Raw genomic sequence first — 19,437 nt, forward strand, 5'->3', positions numbered from 1 at the left:
AAACTTTCATACCTTTTTAAATATGGAAGAATCTAGGTTTATATGTTCTATTTTCTAATACTTCATGTTAATTTATAATACAAGATTGGTATGTGGCATGTGTGGGTTTGAAATAAATAAAGTAATAGCATCAGAGGTCAGACACTAAAATATTAGCTTTTTAAAATCTTCTGGCACCCCACTCCAGTACTCTTGCCTGGAAAATCCCATGGGTGGAGGAGCCTGGTAGGCTGCAGTCCATGGGGTCGCACAGAGTCCGACATGACTGAGCGACTTCACTTTCACTTTTCACTTTCATGCAATGGAGAAGGAAATGGCAACCCACTCCAGTGTTCTTGCCTGGAGAATCCCAGGGACGGGGAAGCCTGGTGGGCTGCTGTCTATGGGGTCGCACAGAGTCGGACACGACTGAAGCAACTTAGCAGCAATAACACATTAGGGTTAATCTAGAGTTATATTAATGTCTATGTGATACAAAGACAAAATTATTGAAAAGGAGACAATTTCAGTGATGTCAGTGCTTTAATGTCAAGTTTTGTTGCAGGGTAGTAATGGGACAATGAACTTGACAGCTTAAGCGGTCAAAGTTTCAGGAAACCTCCTGGGGTTGTATGTCCCTAGAATAACATAAGAACATGCTGGAGAGATTGCTAAGCATTGCATACTTTTCATGGATGATATCTAATGGATCTTTAGAGATTAAAAAAAAACACCAAAAAGCTAAAAAACAGTTTTAGAGATAAAAAGTGTTCAGTCTTATTCTCAACTGTTAAGAGATTTCCCAAGGTGGTCAGAGGAAATGAATAAGAGAAATCAAGTGAATTATAGAACTGTGGAAACACTGGTGGCACTTGATGGGACTATTGGATATTCAGAAAGGTTGAATTTTTGATAAAATAGTGTTTTTAGGTATTCTTTTTATTGAGTACTTAGACACTATTCTCCAAGAATTTAAAATTCCATTTCTCATTTAATTATCAGAATTTGGTTAAGTTGAAGAAACTAAGTCTAGCAAGGGTAAGCAGCTTATCCAAAGTTACACCAATAATAAATACCAAACTTGGGTTGGAAGTTGGGCTATCCCAACTGCAGGAATTGTTATTAACTGCTGTCCATTCACTTGTCGTATCTTACATTTTAGATTCTTTATTAAGGGCTTTTATGATTTTGAAAAACAACAGGATGTTGGTAATAGTTAAATTATAATGAATAGTCACTTCTCTCTTATTTTTTTCTTTTGCCAGTCTTGCCTCCCACTACCACATAAACAAAATACTCTTCTGTTGTTTTATTTTTTTTTTAATAGAGCATCAAAGCATTTCATGATTGGGTGGTAGATGGCTGATATCACTTTCTATGTCTTATTTTATTTTTATTTCTCTCTATAAGGATATGCTTCATTTCTGGCCTGTGATGTGAGGTACAAGGTGAGAATAAGTGACTCCCTAGAGTGGGGAGAGCATCTCACATTCTTTAGTAAGATTACTTCACACCTGTGTTCTTGCCATACCCGAATCAAAGGGAAACAGCCAGATTTGTCAAGCTCTTCAAGGTGCTGTTAGTAAAGGCCACTTTCAACCCTCTTCTTGTTTCTTCTGAGACTAATGAGAAAGAAACTTCAACTCTGGGGCAGAATGTGACTGCTCATTTACTCATTCATTTAGTAACCATATTTCTATTTTTTGTTTACTATGTGTCAGGTACTATGTTATTTATGAATATTACAGTGAACACCCACAGTGATGATGTTTGCTGTCAGGGGATTTATGATCTACTGGGAGGCAGATATTAACCAATAAATTACAAGTTTAGCAAAAAGAGAGAAATTAGGTGGCAAACAAGACTACCTAATTAAGGAAATCAAGGCCATAATTTAAACATACACTGTGACTGAGCGTGCACTGCCTAGAGTGAAAATAAGTAATTAAGCAAAAGAACAAAATAGAGTGTGGAGCTATCCAAGGGAACTTGGGATCCTATGAAAGGGTCATATAACCCAGCCTAGGGGTAGATAAGAAACTATTTCCTGAAGAAAATCATGTTAAGGTTGATATAAAAAGATTGATTAGGTCTAAGTTCACTGCCTAGCTACACATTAGACTCATTTGGGAAACTTTAAAACATATAAATGCCTGGGGACCCTCCCCACTCCCCGCTCCATCATTCTAGACGTTAGTTCTGGAGTTGGACCCATACATCTATATGTTTTAAAAACTCTCCAGGAAATTCTACAGATAGGGTTAAAAAGAAAAAAAAAAAAAAAACTTAACTATCCTTAGTCAATTGATGAAAGATTGAAAAAAGAATCAACAAACAGAGTACAGTAAATTTTAGAAACTTGAGAGATGTTTATTTCAGCCAGAGCATAAAATTTGGGGTTGAGGAAGTAGGTAGGAATTAGTGTGGATGTCTCACTTGGAGTTTGTGGTTGTGCATTTTCATGGTGGTGATGTGATTTTTCTCAAGAAGTCCTCAGAAGCCAAGATGCCCCCTGCCCCGGGAGACTGAACGCCTAAATTTATTCAGTGTTGATGTCTTGTCAGGACAAGAAGAGTTCCATTTTTTTGAACTCTGTGCTGTCTTGTATCTGTGCTGTCATATTTGATATTTCTATTGCTTCCTCTTGATTGATGAATCTATTCAAGACTCAGCTTAAAAGGATCACATGGCAGATATTTTAGCTTTTGAGGACCACCCAATGTCTATCAGCTACAAAGTTCTGTCCTTGTAGTGCAAAAGCAGTTACAGACAATAAATTAATGAATAGCTGCAGCTGTATGTACAATATAAACCTTACTTATGGACACACATTTAAATTTCATGTAATTTTCATGTGTCATAAAATATTAAGCTTCTTTTATTTTCAACCATCTAAAAGCATTCTTATTTCATGTACCAGAGAAAAATAGGCAACAAAGAGGTCTTAATACAGAAGCATAGTTTTCCTACTATTATTTCAATTATCAAGTCAGTTCTCACAAAAACTGTTTCAGGTAGATATTTTTATTATTCTCATTTTACAGATGTTGAAACTGAGGTACAAAGCAGCAAAGTAATATGTCCAAATAACACAGATGCTAAGTGCTGGAGGTGGGATTCAAACCAGCCTGGTGCTCAAACACTGCAATGATGCTATGGACTACTTACTGCTCAAGGGAGTATGTGAAGAAAAAGGAGAGATTAGAGACTAAACAGTCAAAGCATTTATGTGACCTTAGAACAGTAATCTGAGCAGACACTGAAGGCACCAAGGAGGAAGGAATAAAGACCTGGGATAGCCTAATAGATGAGTGGAAGTGTTAAAGAGATCAACAGAACACAAGAGGAAAGACATACTAGGCCCTCACAAATTTTTGTTTCAGGACAAGAAAGCCCTGTGGGCTTCAGAGGAAGTTGCTTCTATATGTTTCACTGTAATGTGTTTTACATTATACAATATTTTATATAGTACATGGGTTTTTGTGTGTGTGTATGTATGTATACTTGTTCTCTTCTAGTTTTGGAAAAGGGCAGGCAAGTAAGTAATAGGCAAATCTGTGTCCTCTGTTGCTCAGTCATTTCAGACCCCATGGACTGTAGTCCACCAGGCTCCTCTGTCCATGGGATTCTCCAGGTAAGAATACTGGAGTACGTTGTCATTTCCTCTTCTAGGAGAATCTTCCCAATCCAGGTATCAAAGTTGGGTCTCTTAAATCTCCTGCATTGGCAGGCAGATTCTTTACCACTAGTGCCACCTGGGAAACCCAGTAGGCAGATCAGTTCAGTTCAGTTGCTTAGTCGTGTCCGACTCTTTGCGACCCCATGAACCGCAGCACGCCAGGCCTCCCTGTCCATCCCCAATTCCCAGAGTCCACCCAAACCCTGTCCATTGAGTCGGTGATGCCATCTAACCATCTCATCCTCTGTCGTCCCCTTCTCCTCCTGCGCTCAATCTTTCCCAGCATCAGGGTCTTTTCCAATGAGTCAGCTCTTCACATCAGGTGGCCAAAGTATTGGAGTTTCAGCTTCAACATCAGTCATTCCAATTAACACCCTTTAGTTAGAGACTGATCATCCTTTAGGATGGACTGGTTGGATCTCCTTGCAGTCCAAGGGACTCTCAAGAGTCTTCTCCAATACAACAGTTCAAAAGTATCAATTCTTCGTCACTCAGCTTTCTTTATAGTCCAACTCTCACATCCATACATGATCACTGGAAAAACCATAGCCTTGACTAGATGGACCTTTGTTGACAAAGTAATGTCTCTGCTTTTGAATATGCCGTCTAGGTTGGTCATAACTTTCCTTCCAAGGACTAAGTGTCTTTTAATTTCATGGCTGCAATCACCATCTGCAGTGATTTTGGAGCCCAGAAAAATAAAGTCAGCCACTGTTTCCATTGTTTCCCCATCTATTTGCCATGAAGTCATGGGACCAGATGCCATGATCTTTGTTTTCTGAATGTTGAGCTTTAAGCCAACTTTTTCACTGTCTTCTTTCACTTTCATCAAGAGGCTCTTTAGTTCTTCTTCACTTTCTGCTATAAGGGTGGTGTCATCTGCATATCTGAGGTTATTAATATTTCTCCCGGCAATCTTTATTCCAGCTTGTGCTTCCTCCAAGTGTATAAGTGTAGGCAAATAATTAAAACCAAATGTACAAAGTACTATGATAGAGGTACATCTAACCCAACTAGAGAATGCCTTCGGGAAGAGGCTGCACATCAGTTATATACTAATTTTTCCTTAGAATAGGATTTATATAAGCTCAAAGACTGGAGATAAAATGTGGTGAATAGTCTGTGAAGTCTGAGTTCAGTATGGGGAGAAATCTGAGTGAGAAAGGCATTAAGGGGGAATGAGATAAAAGGTGGAGATGCAGTAGCATCAAACTGGAAGAGTGAGTGGGTGTGTCCATATCATTAAGATTTTATATTCAAGGTATGTGCAAACCACCTGGAAGTCAGTGGGGTTCTCTGAAGAAATTTAAGCAAAGTGACTTAAGGCATGGGAATTTTGGAAGCTCACTCAAGCTGTGTTATACAGATAGATGAGAAAAGTCATTGAACCTGGTTAAATGACTATTGTAGTAATGCACAGGGTCTGCTATCCTATTTTCTCATTTAATAAATAAAAAAGTATACACTTAAAAACAGGAAAAATATTATTGAACAAAGTATTATGCTGATTGGGTACATCTGAAATGCTAATCATGATCTCTGCCATGAGAACTGGTGGAATAGAAACAATGAAAATATTAGGGACATTTAAGAATTTTTTTGAGCATTGAAATCATAATTTTTTTAGATGTATTGAGTTAAGCTATAATAAATTACTGCTTTTAATCTTTAAACATTTGAAGTTCAGTTAATAAAATGTGGACTAGTTTCTCCCATCTATGCATGTGTGTATGTATAAGTCCATAGAACCTATGTTATGAGAATTTGTTAAATGCTATAGTTATGGTATAAAATGAAGCAAATAAGTGTCTTAATTTATTGCTTAGTTTGCTTCAGAGGAAACATCTTTAAGACTTGATTAACTGAATTTTTGGAGAAGGAAATGGCAACCCACTCCAGTACTCTTGCCTGGAAAATCCCATGGACAGAGAAGCCTGGTACATGGGGTCACAAAGAGTCAGACACGACTGAGCAACTTCACTTTCAACTGAATTTTACATTTTTGTAACTTTATATAACTTTTTAGGAAAAATTATTTGCAATCTTTATTATATATCCATATTTTTAAAATGAATTATTATTTCATATCATATGTCTCTACATAGAAGCCTATTTAGGCTTGAAAAATAGAGCCCTTAGATAGAATCCTGTAGAAGGAGGGTGTTTTTATCATATTGCTTTCAAAGTAGGAGCTAACAAATGTGACAAAACCTGTGCTGTTGGAAAAGGTCATCCTGTTAAGAGATAGTTTGGAGAGAAGGAGACTTGTGGTCTGTTTTATGTATTATTTACTGATGTACAGCTGAGACTGTGACTGTGAAGCTGCACCCTTTTCTTCAGGAAAGAATTACAGCCTTCATAGCTGTGTTCATGTCAATCCTGAAGTCTTTACCCTATTGGCATGTACTTTTGCTAATGGCTTTAGTGCAAGAAGATAAGATAAAATAAGCAGATAAGATGCGGTGTTTTTAGAAACAGTTTCCTTCAGAGTAATTTATACCCTGAAGCATGAACTGAGTTTAATTTAAATCTAATATAAACCTTAGGAATCAATGGACTGGCTCAAGATGATTTTAATATATTTATGTTTTAAGTTTCTTTTCACAGTATGTTTGGTTATGGGCTATAGCAATGAAGTGGAATGAACCTATGTTTGATTTTGCACAAACTTTAGGGGTATCCTTAATTTGTGTTCTGGTTCTAAGTTCTTCATCTGTATAGTAGGGATAAGAACACATGGCTTGCAAAATTTGTGAGGGTTAACCTAGGAAGAGTTTAATCCAGTTACTGTCCCATGTTAGGTTCTTTGGACATGGAAACTAATATAGTTATTATTTTCATAGTTTTATGGTAAGAGAAAAGAAGAATGTAAAAATAGTCAGGTATTGTACTGGCCTTAAAAAATGCCCATTTAAAGCAGGACTTAGCCAAAATTGTTGTTAAATGTTATTCTTTTAAATATCCCAAGGCTGAATTAAAGAGGATATATTTGATCCTTCAATATTCTGATTTTCATTATATTTTTTTTCTTTTTAAAATTTTGGAACAATGTGTACTCTACTGGTTAATGTGTTATTTTCATTTGAAAGTTTGATGAAATAGGTGGTCGTTATTATTAAAGGGAAGTACATTTCTTATAAGATAAAAGACAAATTATATAAAGCTTCATTCAACACGATTGTACATATGGAAGTTAATATCTCAAAAACTTAATTAACTAAGGAAATGACCAAATGCACATTTCTCATGCACTCAGTCATCCATTCATACATTCTATAACTGACACTAGTTAATGCTAAAAATATTAATTGAAATTGTAATTTTCAAAGAGCACCACTCTGTTGCAGGTCACTCTCTACTTTGTGTAGTGTGAAAAATCATGTTAATGTTATTAACTGGTTTTTCAAGCAGTCCCGCTTTCATTTTAAATCCTCCCCAAACAGTGTACTTATAAAATTCAGTGCATTTGAAAATTGATAGCAATTCTATTTTTTTTTAACAAGTGAAACTTTTCACATGAGTAATATTGGTCTCACTTTCAACTGAACTTGATTTCTTTTCCTTCTGAATGAAAGAATACTGCATGCATCTCTATAGAACAATAGATATTACCTCCCACATAATTATTGGGGCATGTTTAGTGCCTCCTTAAATAGAATCTAAATATTTGTAGTGTAATTAATTAAATAAAATCTATATACTTGCAGCCTCAGACATGCTCAGTGATAGACTGGTGAACATATAGTCTTATATGAATATTTTTATTTTTGATTATTTATTTTTATTATTATTATTTATTTTGATTATTTTTGATTAAACATAGAAAGCCAATGAATATGAGTATATTGAGTAATATGGATTCCTAGGTCTGTTTTTATAACAATGCTTACACCACCTGAATCATGTTTTGATTTGCTTAGTGAATTAAGTAAATATTTAGTTGTGGACCAGGGAATCCAAGAGTCTAAAAAATCATTTGTCCTTTTATATCTGGTTTATTTCATGCACTATTGTGTTTCAATGGTTCCATGTGGTAGCATGTATTAGAACTTCATTCATTTTCTGGTTGAATCACATTCTATTATATGTATATATCACATTTTGTGAATCTGTTCACATATTGATGGAAACTTATTTTCGCTTTTTCATTATGGTGAATAATGTTGCAATGAGCATTCACATACAGATGTCTGTTTTAAATTCCGAATTTCAATTCACTTAAGTATATACCTAGGAATGGCATTGTTTGGCCATGTGGTACTTCTATGTTTAGTATTTTTAGAGATATTATATGGTGCCACTCATTTGAAATTTCTAGCATAGCAAACTTCATAGAAATGGAGAGTAAATTATCAGTTACCAGGGCCTGGGCAGAGGAGCGGAATAGAGACTTATTGCTTAATGGTTAAACCGTTTCAGTTTGGGCTAATGAAAAAGTTTTGGAAATAGTATTGATGATTGCATAACATTGTGAATTTAATTATGCTATTAAATTGTACACTTTAAAATGGTTAAAATGGCAAAAATTTATGTTGTATATATTTTACAACAATTTAAAGAATGAATAGTAAAAGAAGTTGTTTAGTCACTAAATCGTATCCAGCTCTTTTGTGATCCAAGGCACTGTAGCCCCACCAGTCTCCTCTGTCCATGGAATTTCCCAAGCAAGAATACTGGATGAGTCGCCATTTCCTTCTCCAGAGGATCTCCCCAATCCAGGGATCAAACCCATGTCTCCTGCGTTGACAGGCTGATTCTTTACCACTGAGACACCAGGGAAGATCAGAATAAGTATAATATGCCACAGTTCAGTTCAGTCACTCAATCGTGTCTGACACTTCATGACCCCATGAACTGCAGCATGCCAGGCCTCCCTGTCCATCACCAACACCCGGAGTTTACCCAAACTCATGTCCATTGAGTCAGTAATGCCATCCAGCCATCTCATCCTCTGTTGTCTCCTTCTCTTCCTGCACTCAATCTTTCCCAGAATAAGGGTCTTTTCAAATGAGTCAGCTCTTTGCATCAGGTGGCCAAAGTATTGGTTTCAGCTTCAACATCAGTCCTTCCAATGAACACCCAGGACTGATCTCCTTTAGGATGGACTAGTTGGATCTCCTTGCAGTCCAAGGGACTCTCAAGAGTCTTCTCCAATACCACAGTTCAAAAGTATCAATTCTTTGGTGCTCAGCTTTCTTTATAGTCCAACTCTCACATCCATACATGACCACTGGAAAAACCATAGCCTTGACTAGATGGACCTTTGTTGGCAAAGTAATGTCTCTGCTTTTGAATATGCTGTCTAGGTTGGTCATAACTTTCCTTCCAAGGAGGAACTGTCTTTTAATATCATGGCTGCAATCTCCATCTGCAATGACTTTGGAGCCCCCCAAAATAAAGTCAGCCACTGTTTCCACTATTTCCCCATCTATCTGCCATGAAGTGATGGGACCACATGCCATGATCTTAGTTTTCTGAATGTTGAGCTTTAAGCCAACTTTTTCACTCTCCACTTTCACTTTCATCAAGAGGCTCTTTAGTTCTTCACTTTCTGCCATGAGGGTGGTGTCTTCTGCATATCGGAGGTTACTGATATTTCTCCCGGCAATCTTGATTCCAGCTTCTGCTTCTTCCAGCCCAGCGTTTCTCATGATGTACTCTGCATATAAGTTAAATAAGCACGGTGACAATATACAGCCTTGACGCACTCCTTTTCCTATTTGGAACCAGTCTGTTGTTCCATGTCCAGTTCTAACTGTTGCTTCCTGACCTGCATATAGGTTTCTCAAGAGGCAGGTCAGGTGGTCTGATATTCCTGTCTCTTGAAGAATTTTTCACAGTTTATAGTGATCCACACAGTCAAAGGGTTTGGCATAGTCAATAAAGCAGAAATAGATATTTATCTGGAACTCTCTTGCTTTTTCCATGATCCAGTGGATTCTGGCAATTTGATCTCTGTTCCTCTGCCTTTTCTAAAACCAGCTTGAACATCTGGAAGTTCATGGTTCATGTATTGCTAAAGCCTGGCTTGGAGAATTTTGAGCATTACTTAACTAGCGTGTGAGATGAGTGCAATTGTGCGGTAGTTTGAGCATTCTTTGGCATTGCCTTTCTTTGGGATTGGAATGAAAACTGACCTTTTCCAGTCCTACGGCCACTGCTGAGTTTTCCAAATTTGCTGGCATATTGAGTGCAGCACTTTCACAGCATCATGTTTAGGATTTGTAATAGCTCAACTGGAATTCCATCACCTCCACTAGCTTTGTTCGTAGTGATGCTTCCTAAGGCCCACTTGGCTTCACATTCCAGGATGTCTGGCTTTAGGTGAGTGATCACACCATCATGATTATTTGGGTTGTGAAGATCTTTTTTGTACAGTTCTTCTGTGTATTCTTGTCACTTCTTCTTAATATCTTCTGTTTCTCTTAGATCCATACCATTTTTGTCCTTTATTGAACCTATATTTGCATGAAATGTGCCATTGGTATCTCTAATTTTCTTGAAGAGATCTCTAGTCTTTCCAATTCTGCTGTTTTCCTCTATTTCTTTGCATTGATCCCTGAGGAAGGCTTTCTTATCTCTCCTTGCTATTCTTTGGAACTCTGCATTCAAATGGCTATATCTTTCCTTTTCTCCTTTGCTTTTCGCAATGTACCACAACGAACAGATTTTATACTTCGAGTGGGTGAATTGCATGGTATGTGAATTATATTCCATGAAGCCATTTGAAACATAAAGTTTACCTAAAGGATTACACTTACAAAGGGGAAGTTTAAGGTTAGTAGCAGAAGGTAGCTGAAATGGATTGGATTTGGGAAATTTATGGTTCTGCCAACAAACAGCCTATTCTAGGCACCCTGAGGCTACATAAAAAGGAAAAAAAAAAAAAACAAAAAAACCTTAGTATCTCCAGCAACTTTCATAGGAAAGCACTCAAAGCAAGGGCATTATATTTTGTTACCTATTCTTTTAAACAGCTTTTAACTTATCATTGGGCATTCAATATGGCTTAGTAACTGCACATTTTACAATGCTTATATATAATATTCATTATGAATTTGAATCTTTACAATCACCTCTGTTTAAATTATGAATAGTTGAATATAGTATGTTGATTAGAAATTAATGGGATATGTACAAATGCTGGCTTTTTCAATATGTTTTGCTTTTCCGTGATTCAATTTCTGTTAGAGATATTTTGTGTTTGAGAATGTTAGTTTATATTTTACCTGCTCCTCTGCTTCTCAGCCCCCCAACTTAGTGTTAAGGAAGCATGGCAGGTGATACATAGATTTGAGAAGTAGGATACAATTTCCTCTGTTTAAAAAATAACTCATTTTTTAGATTATTTGTTCAATTACTTTTCCCTATCTTTAACGTATTTTTCAGCTGCTCCAGTTGATGTACTAAAAGCTCTAGATTTTCACAATTCTCCAGAGGGAATATCAAAAACAACGGGCTTTTGCACAAACAGAAAGAATTCAAAAGGTTCAGATACTGCTTACAGAGTTTCAAAGCAAGCACAACTTAGCGCCCCAACGAAACAATTATTTTCAGGTATGTTCTTTTTATTACTGCGACTACTGCTGCTTTGATAACTACTGTTATTCCTTTTTATCATGCTACATAATGCATAATTATGGGGGGATTTTTCTTAATGGTTTGAAAAATACTTGGTGAATTTTTTTTCCTGTCCTTGAAAGCACTAAATGACCTGGTATTAATTGTCTAGAAGTCATGATAATGTAGGGAAAGGGAGTAGTGAAATGACATTTTCTGAGTATCACATTTTCTAAGTAAGTACCTTATTATGAGTGCTTGCTTGCTATTGGATACATATCGATTGTTTTTTTCTTACAGCTTCACTAAGTTGAGTGGCCTTGTTCTTATTTAACAGAAGAAGAAACTGAATTTCATTGAGACTCTGATTTATCCATATTACAGAAGGTCAATATTTAATGCAGGGTTTGTTTCATTGCCAAGGCCAATATTGTCTTATCAAGTATTCCTTTTTGGTCTTTTAGGATCTTTTCAGAAACAATTTATCCTTTAAATTCTTCATATTATCCTCTAGTGTCCTCATGTGAAGGAACTCAAGTTCCCTATTTTTACATAAAACTCTTTTCTATTGATAGAAAAATTATAGATCAAGGGACTAAAAATTTACAAAGCAAAATAGCATATTTTTCAAGAAAGTACATTTTAAAGTATTTTTTAAAATAGATTTATTTTGCTAAATCATTGATTTTTCCAAAATATTGCCTGTCTTGAAAAATGCAAATCTGTGGTGGACAAAAGTAACAAATTGCAAATATTAAGATAAAATGCACACTTTTTCTGACTTAAAATGAAAAATTAAATTCATGAAATATTTTTCAAATCACATGTGAAAGTTGTAAATAGTAAAAATTAAGCTGCTTTTCTCTTTATTTGCACTCTAATGCTGAAATAGGAAAAGGATGGGAATTTTCAAGAGAGAAACAGAGAGTAAAATAGATTAATGGAAAAGCTTTAGAGATACTCAAGAAGTTAGTTTATAATTTTTTATATTTGGCTCATCATCTCAGGATCAGTTTTTCCGCCCTCTTGTATAGTAGTTATTTTGATTAATTTGATTATTTCTGTTGTTTATTCTTGGAAAAAGAGCACAATGTGTACTTCTAGGAAGTCCTTCTATGTCAGTTAACAGAATAATCAACATTTCCCCATCTTCTCAAAACATGTGTCTTAGGTATGTGATTTTAATAATGAGTAATTCGGATAGGAAGAGACATCTATATCTCTTTCTGCATGCAAGTGATTGTAGGGTTATGTTCCTGGAAGATATAGCTTCCTGTCAATTAATACAAAAGAGCATTTAATAAAAATTACCAACAGCACTTTTACCATTAAAAAATCTAAAGTGAATATGTGAGTAGTATTCTTTATTAAAATTGTGAAAAATCTTGGGAAATTTATTTTGAATACTTTTTCTTTCATTATGAAAACACCAAGTAACAACTTCTTTCCTAATGAATGAAGTAGGCAGTAGTATTGGAAATTTCAACATTAGGGTTGGGGGAAGTGTTTTCAGATTGTCATTGTAATGTTCTGTTGAGTTAATTTATGTGTCCTCCCAAGTCCCAATTTGAGACCTTGAATTTAAATACCTGAGAACTCTGTGCCTGTGACCTGAATAGATGCTGTAATTTGCAAATTCCACCTGTTCTCTTCAGAACACCTGCTGTGAGACAGACACAGTACAATAAACTTTGTGTATATTGAACTTTATGTTCATAACCACCTGGAAAGAAGAATATTTCAACCCAAATAATGGATTAGGTGTTAGAAATGTGAAATATTTGAATACAGTCACAGAACCCATGGATGATTTAAAGCTGAGAGATAGTCTGGGGACTCTTTTTAGACTAAAGTGGGCTTTTGCCATTATGCAAAATTACCTTCACACATGATTTTAAAAACCCTACCAACCACTAAGTTATATCAGAAGGAGATTTTATTTAAAGGGAGACATATTCTGCATGAAAATATATGGACCACAAGTTAAAAATTAAACCCCAATAATAGTTATTGTGCTTTTTTAATATCAAATGTATTCATGGATGCAATATCTATTGATGTTAAAAGCCCATTTAGGGAATCAGTTTTGTATCTGATATACTCTTCTGAGTGATTATTACACATCTAGGATTTTTGTATATACACTTATTAGAGATGGTAACATTTTTTCCTTTAACAACAATCATTTAATAGAGAGGATACTTTATTCTTAGTTTGTGTTTATACATTTTAAAACATACTAAGTTGCAAAATTACACGTTTTTTTCTGTATCATATATACCGATCACTACTATTTAGATAAAATTTCACATCTTAAGTGGTTGAATTTGTCTTTGAACTTATTTTGTAATGAATTATCTCTGATAGATTTAGTTGGTTGAAACAAATTTGATTAGCATCTTATAGGGAGGAATCTAAATAAGTGTCTAGGTTATATTGTGGTCATTTTGACATTGAGTCATGATTTTTTAGAATTTATTTTCTAAAGGTCATAACTTAGAGATTACAATTAAAATATTGTTGCTTAATTTTAAATTGAGAAACACTTCCATAATTGAAAGATTTTACTTGTTGCTATAATTAGAAGTTGACAATTTTCAAAATCTGTGTTACATAAATGGGATGATTACAATTTGTTACAACTTATTAAGTCTTACATGAATATACTATTTCCTGAAATTCCTCTTTTTGTAAATGTCCTTTATTAAATAATTTTTGCAAAAATGAAAAAATATTGTTTTATCCAACTCATACTACTTTGGCATCATTTTTTTGAGTACAGAACATATTTAAAAATTGAGGTATTCAGGGAAAGAAGTCCTATAATTCTCAACAACATTTTGAGTTAATCATTTGAAGAAAAAACTTCTTTGTTATTGAACTTCCTCAATTTTAGGCTGAATTACTTATATTTTTATTTGTAGTAAAAGAAGCTAAAAGGTGTTTTTGTTAATTGATGTGTTTTATTATCTTTCCATTCTATATACATGATCATTTTTCTTCTATTGATTTTCATAAATATAAAATTGGATATCTCTGTGACACAAATCAAATCAAACAAAATTCTTACTCTGTGTGTGTGTTTGTGTATGTGTATAAATTGCAATGAAAGCAAGGTTTTTTTGATCTATTTGTGATCCAGTGAAGTTGTATTGGTAAATTATTTTAAAGATTTAAGAATTTTAAGTAGACACTATTTGTTTGGAGGCATCTATCTAGATTTTAGAGTATCTAGATTTTAGGTAGATTAGAACCAAATAGGTAACGTTAATTGACTGCTTTCTTTGTGAAATATTCTTATTTACTTTCCATAGCATTTTAATTAATTCCATTTCATAAAACATTTTTCCACTATATAATTTTAAGTGGCTGCATAGAATTCCACTGTATTAATATTTTAAAATTTCATTTAACCAATCCCAACCATTGCAAGCAATTTTAATGTTTTATTATTATAAATAGTATTCTAATTAATTGACTTAACATAATATCTTTATGTATAAGTATCCCTCTCACTTCTATAAATTCTTCAAATTAAAACTTAAAGTCTCCTATAGTCTTCTGAATTTGAATTCATGGCATTCATATTTATAGTATTTTTATTATTTCATACCACCATACATAATAGTGTATGGAATGGATGGACTGAATATGGAATTTCTTGGTGTTGGCTTATGCATGCACATATATACCAGTTTTGCATGTGTAAAAATTTTAATTTAAATAATTTCATCCTTCAAATAACAATACCTACTTTACTTATGTCCCAGGGTAGTAAAAGGATTAAATAAAATATATATGTAAACTTATTTTTGAAAAATAGAACCCACAAATTTATATGCAGTGTTTTTAGTAAAAAAAAAAACCCACAATAGTCATTGCTTAAATATCTGAGATATATTGTGGTAACTATTTAATTTATATATTTATTTAATAAATGCTTACTAAGAACTTATATAGATCTGGCCCCATGCTGGATATTTGGGATATGATGATGAGAAGGAAAATAAAAAAAATTAACCCTCCTAAATTTAGAATCGAATTAACCAAGTATCTAGGAGTTCTGATTTTAATGACATAAGCTTTTTATTAGTGAAACTTCATGTGTGATAGAAAAAACTGCTCAGAAAATCTTTAGCTTTTGAAGAGATGACTAAGAGCACCATCATATGTTGTGTCCTTACAATGCCTCTTTCAAGAGAGGATAGAGGGCACAGATTAGACAAAGGCAGAAAATACAAATTGTACACCAGAATTTCATCTTAAGTGTTCTAAAAGTGCTTATTGTGTGTTCGATATTGGATTGGCACCATGATCTTGTTTCCTAACTATGCATTCAATTTTACATAATCCTTGTGCTTTAAATGAGTGGTGGCAAAGTTTGAATACAGCTTCAACAATTATTGCAGACAAAAATTAATAGAATCCCCTCCCCACTGGTTTTTAAGTCAGTATCATTATTACTGTTTGAACTTTGGTTACTGGTTAAGACCACATTGGTAAGCTCAAAAATAATAGGATGATCTAGGAATAGTTTGGAATGTCTGACTCTTTGGCATTCTGTTTTCAGGGGGAACTTTTCCAGAAGATTTTTCAATATTATTTACAATAAAACCCAAAAAAGGAATTCAGTCTTTTCTTTTATCTATATATAATGAGCATGGTATTCAGCAAATCGGTGTTGAGGTTGGGAGATCACCTGTTTTCCTGTATGAAGACCACACTGGAAAACCTGCCCCAGAAGACTATCCCCTTTTTAGAACTGTTAACATTGCAGATGGAAAGTAAGTAACATAATAATCCTATGTTTTAACTGTGTGGAAAGCAGTTCCTTCATTCAGTCATTCAACAAATATTTATAAAGTGTGATGCAGTTTTTCTAGGGAGTGGTGATGCAGAAATGAACAAAACAATAAAATACCTAATCTTACATAGTTTACAATCTGGGTCAAGCAGTGAATGATAAAAAATTACTAATGAATATCAGATGGTGATAAGTGACAGGGAGAAATATAGCAATGAAGAGAGTCGGGGATGATGGTGGGGAGTGCAATTTTAAGGAGTGAAGTCAGGGATAGTCTTACTAAGAAGGTGACATGCAAAGGTGGTAGGATGCATGCCACTGCTAATAATTAAAAGGATACTATTCCACACGAAGGAAAAACAAATGCACAGCCTCTGATTCTGGCTGTGATTGATTTGGCCTAAGCAACATCAAGGATGCCAGTGTGGCAGGAACAGAGTGAAACATTGAGGATGGAGAGGCAGCGGGAGGGCAAATGGTATAACACTTTGTGTTGCTGTTTAGTCACTAAGTTCTATCTGACTCTTTTGCAACCCCATGTAGATGGCCAGGCTCCTCTGTCCATGGGATTTCCCAGATAAGAACACTGGAGTGGCTTGCCATTTTCTTCTTTAGGGGATCTTTCTGACCCAGGGATGAAACCCACTTCTCCTGCATTGGCAGGAGGATTCTTTTCCAATGAGCCACAAGGGAAGTCCATAATACATTGGATTATAGGTGATTGGAAACACTTTGGATTTTATTCCGGGTGAACACGAAGACACTGTAGACGTTTTGAGCAAAAGAATGATCTGATTTGACTTCCTCAGATGGAGCTAGTGGTAAAGAACCCGCCTGCCAATGCTGGAGACAAAAGAGACTTGGGTTCGATCCCTGAATTGGAAAGATCCGCTAGAGGAGGGCTGGCAACCCACTCCAGTATTCTTACCTGGAGAATTCCATGGACAGAGGAGCCTGGTGGGCTACAGTTCACAGGGTTGCAAAGAGTTGGACATGACTGAAGTGACTTAGCACGCATGCATGCACCAATATTATTAATATTGACAATCATAGGAAGTTTTATATAATACTCAATATGTGCTGTATACTGTTGTGAACACCTTAGACAAGTTAACTTATATAATTTTTCACAACTCTTTGAAGAAAATAATATTAATAAACCCATTTTACAGATAAGGGAAGTGAGGTACTGGGAGTTTAAGTAACTTGCATTTGGAAAGTGGCAAAGGTGAGGTTTGAACTCAGGTAGACTATCCAGTAACAGTCACTCTTAAGAAAATCATGCTGAATTCTGTATTGTGAATATTGTTTAATATTGTTTTGCTCCCTATCATTTCGGGAGCAGCTAAAAGCAAATAAATGTTTGTTAAATATACTTGATATTTTATTGCTGAATTTAGGCTACTAAAAAGATTTATCACAAATATAACATTTGATTATAGACATAAGAAAGAAATAGCTGTTCAGATGGGGAAAAAAAAAATTCACACTCAGATTACCATTGTCAGGACCATGGAAAAACTGCCTCTCAAACCCAGGAAAAAACTGGGCTTTCACAAGTAATTTATATCATTATCCTTAATATGAAAAGTGATGATAATTCTATGAATGAAAATGCATCAGAGTAAGAAGTGTAGGGTATACTGTTTTAGATTGTTTTAGATACAGCAGTCGTCTTTGGCATGGTTGCCTTGAGCAAAGACCTTGGAAGCCAGGGAGTGAGCATGTGGGGTTATGGAGGAAGAGCATTCCTGACAAAGTGAATTAGGTGAAAGGAACAAGAAAGAGACAGAAGTGTGGCTGGAATACTGCGAATCAGAAAGCAGAAATGTGGACATGAGATAGAAGAGAGGCAGGGTTAGGCAAAGTAAGGACTTCGGCTTTTACTGGGAGTATCAGATTAGCTTTTAGCTAGAGAGAAACTTGATATGACTCATATTTTAAAATGGCGACTCTGGTTGCATCAGAGTGGGAGCAGGGACCAGTTAGGAGTCTAGGAGAGAGACATGGTTACCTGGTCAAAATTGTGAGATTTGAATCCTGAATATCCTGCGAATACAGGATTGACAGATTTCCTGATGATATGAATGTATAGTATGACAGGAAGAGGATAATTAAGAATGTTTCCAAAATTTAAGGTTAATTTAGTATTTTGAACATTGTATGTGACATCATGATTATGACATATTATTATCAGACCTTAAATTAATTCAGCAAAATTCAAGTTTAGAGTCCTAATCAACTTGCAACAATTGAAAGAAATCATTTTTATTTTATGTTAATGAAAAGCACATGCCCACAGTAGTGGAGGGGGTTTAATTGAAGACACAGGCTTCTTGGCAGAAACATGTGTAAATTTTACTCTCACAGTATTAAGTGCCTTCTAATATAAATCTTTGTGCAATTCAAACCAAGCAGACGCCTATGCTAGTTCAAATTGCTTTGGAAAGACCAAAGATTAAGTGTATATGGAAATATACTTGGTCCTCATCAGTAGCCATGCCAAGTCACATGAAACAGATTTTTGAAAGGCTCCTGCAACTCTTTGGGTACTTTATTTTATGGATATAGTCCTAGAAACTTCTGGAATATTAATTTAGCACTTTTCATTTGGAAAACTAATAGAGTGGTTTGCAAAATCCAAGTGATCTTCATTTAGTTGTTTATGTTAGCACAAGATACTGTTAATAAAACCCACCATTTTACAATTTTGATTAGGGTATTTGTATTTCCAAAGGACTGGCCACATCTGCATTCCTACCCCCCACCCCCACCCCCGCCCCATCCCCACCCCCACTGCAAAGCCTGTCATCACTGCCCTGAATTAGCTGGAGCAGTAGCTTCAGAGTGAATTGAGACTCTCACTCCACACATGCATTGACTATGCTTTCTTTCAGTGTTCCTACTTCCTGCCAACTCTGGAAAGGAGAGATATTGTGTCTCAGTCTTGGATCCTGCCCACAGTAGTGAAATATAACTGTCTTGAAATTAAAGTGGAAAAAGAAAACGAAAGCACTTGAAATAAATGCGAATAAAGACAGAGAAGCACATTGTGTCTTACAATTAAACGTTCAATTGCTCCAGATGGAGCATTCATTCAATTAGTAGACATACCCTTTTAGAGCCTATATCAGGGGATCTCTCAAGTAGAATTCTTTTAAGTGAAATTCCACATTGGAAGAAAGCACTTATGTACGTAGAAACTATTACTTATCCCATATCTCACCCCTAATCTCTATCAAATACCCTCGTGAGGACATGGTGAGATCAAGCTATTGTTTCAACACAAGGTGAAGCAGAGGATGGGCACTGCCTTATCAGCACAGACAGCCAATCCTGCTGTGCAATTTACATAGCTGTGTGACTTTTTGAGTACCTACCACTGCTCTGGATACTAAGTAGCCACTTGTTAACT

General features: G+C 35.2%; 1 protein-coding gene across 3 annotated transcripts in view; it reads left to right on the forward strand.

Annotated features, from left to right (window-relative positions):
- Window positions 1–19,437, forward strand: part of COL11A1 (collagen type XI alpha 1 chain) — a 224,976-nt gene that overhangs the window by 18,328 nt on the left and 187,211 nt on the right. For all 3 annotated transcript variants that reach the window (XM_044944634.1, XM_025288198.2, XM_044944633.1), the window contains exons 2-3: window positions 11,048–11,215; window positions 15,789–16,002. In XM_044944634.1, coding sequence (XP_044800569.1) covers window positions 11,048–11,215; window positions 15,789–16,002 — 382 coding nt within the window. The remainder of the gene's footprint in view (window positions 1–11,047; window positions 11,216–15,788; window positions 16,003–19,437) is intronic.

This window comes from Bubalus bubalis, chromosome 6, assembly GCF_019923935.1.
Source record: "Bubalus bubalis isolate 160015118507 breed Murrah chromosome 6, NDDB_SH_1, whole genome shotgun sequence".
Lineage (NCBI taxonomy): Eukaryota > Metazoa > Chordata > Mammalia > Artiodactyla > Bovidae > Bubalus > Bubalus bubalis.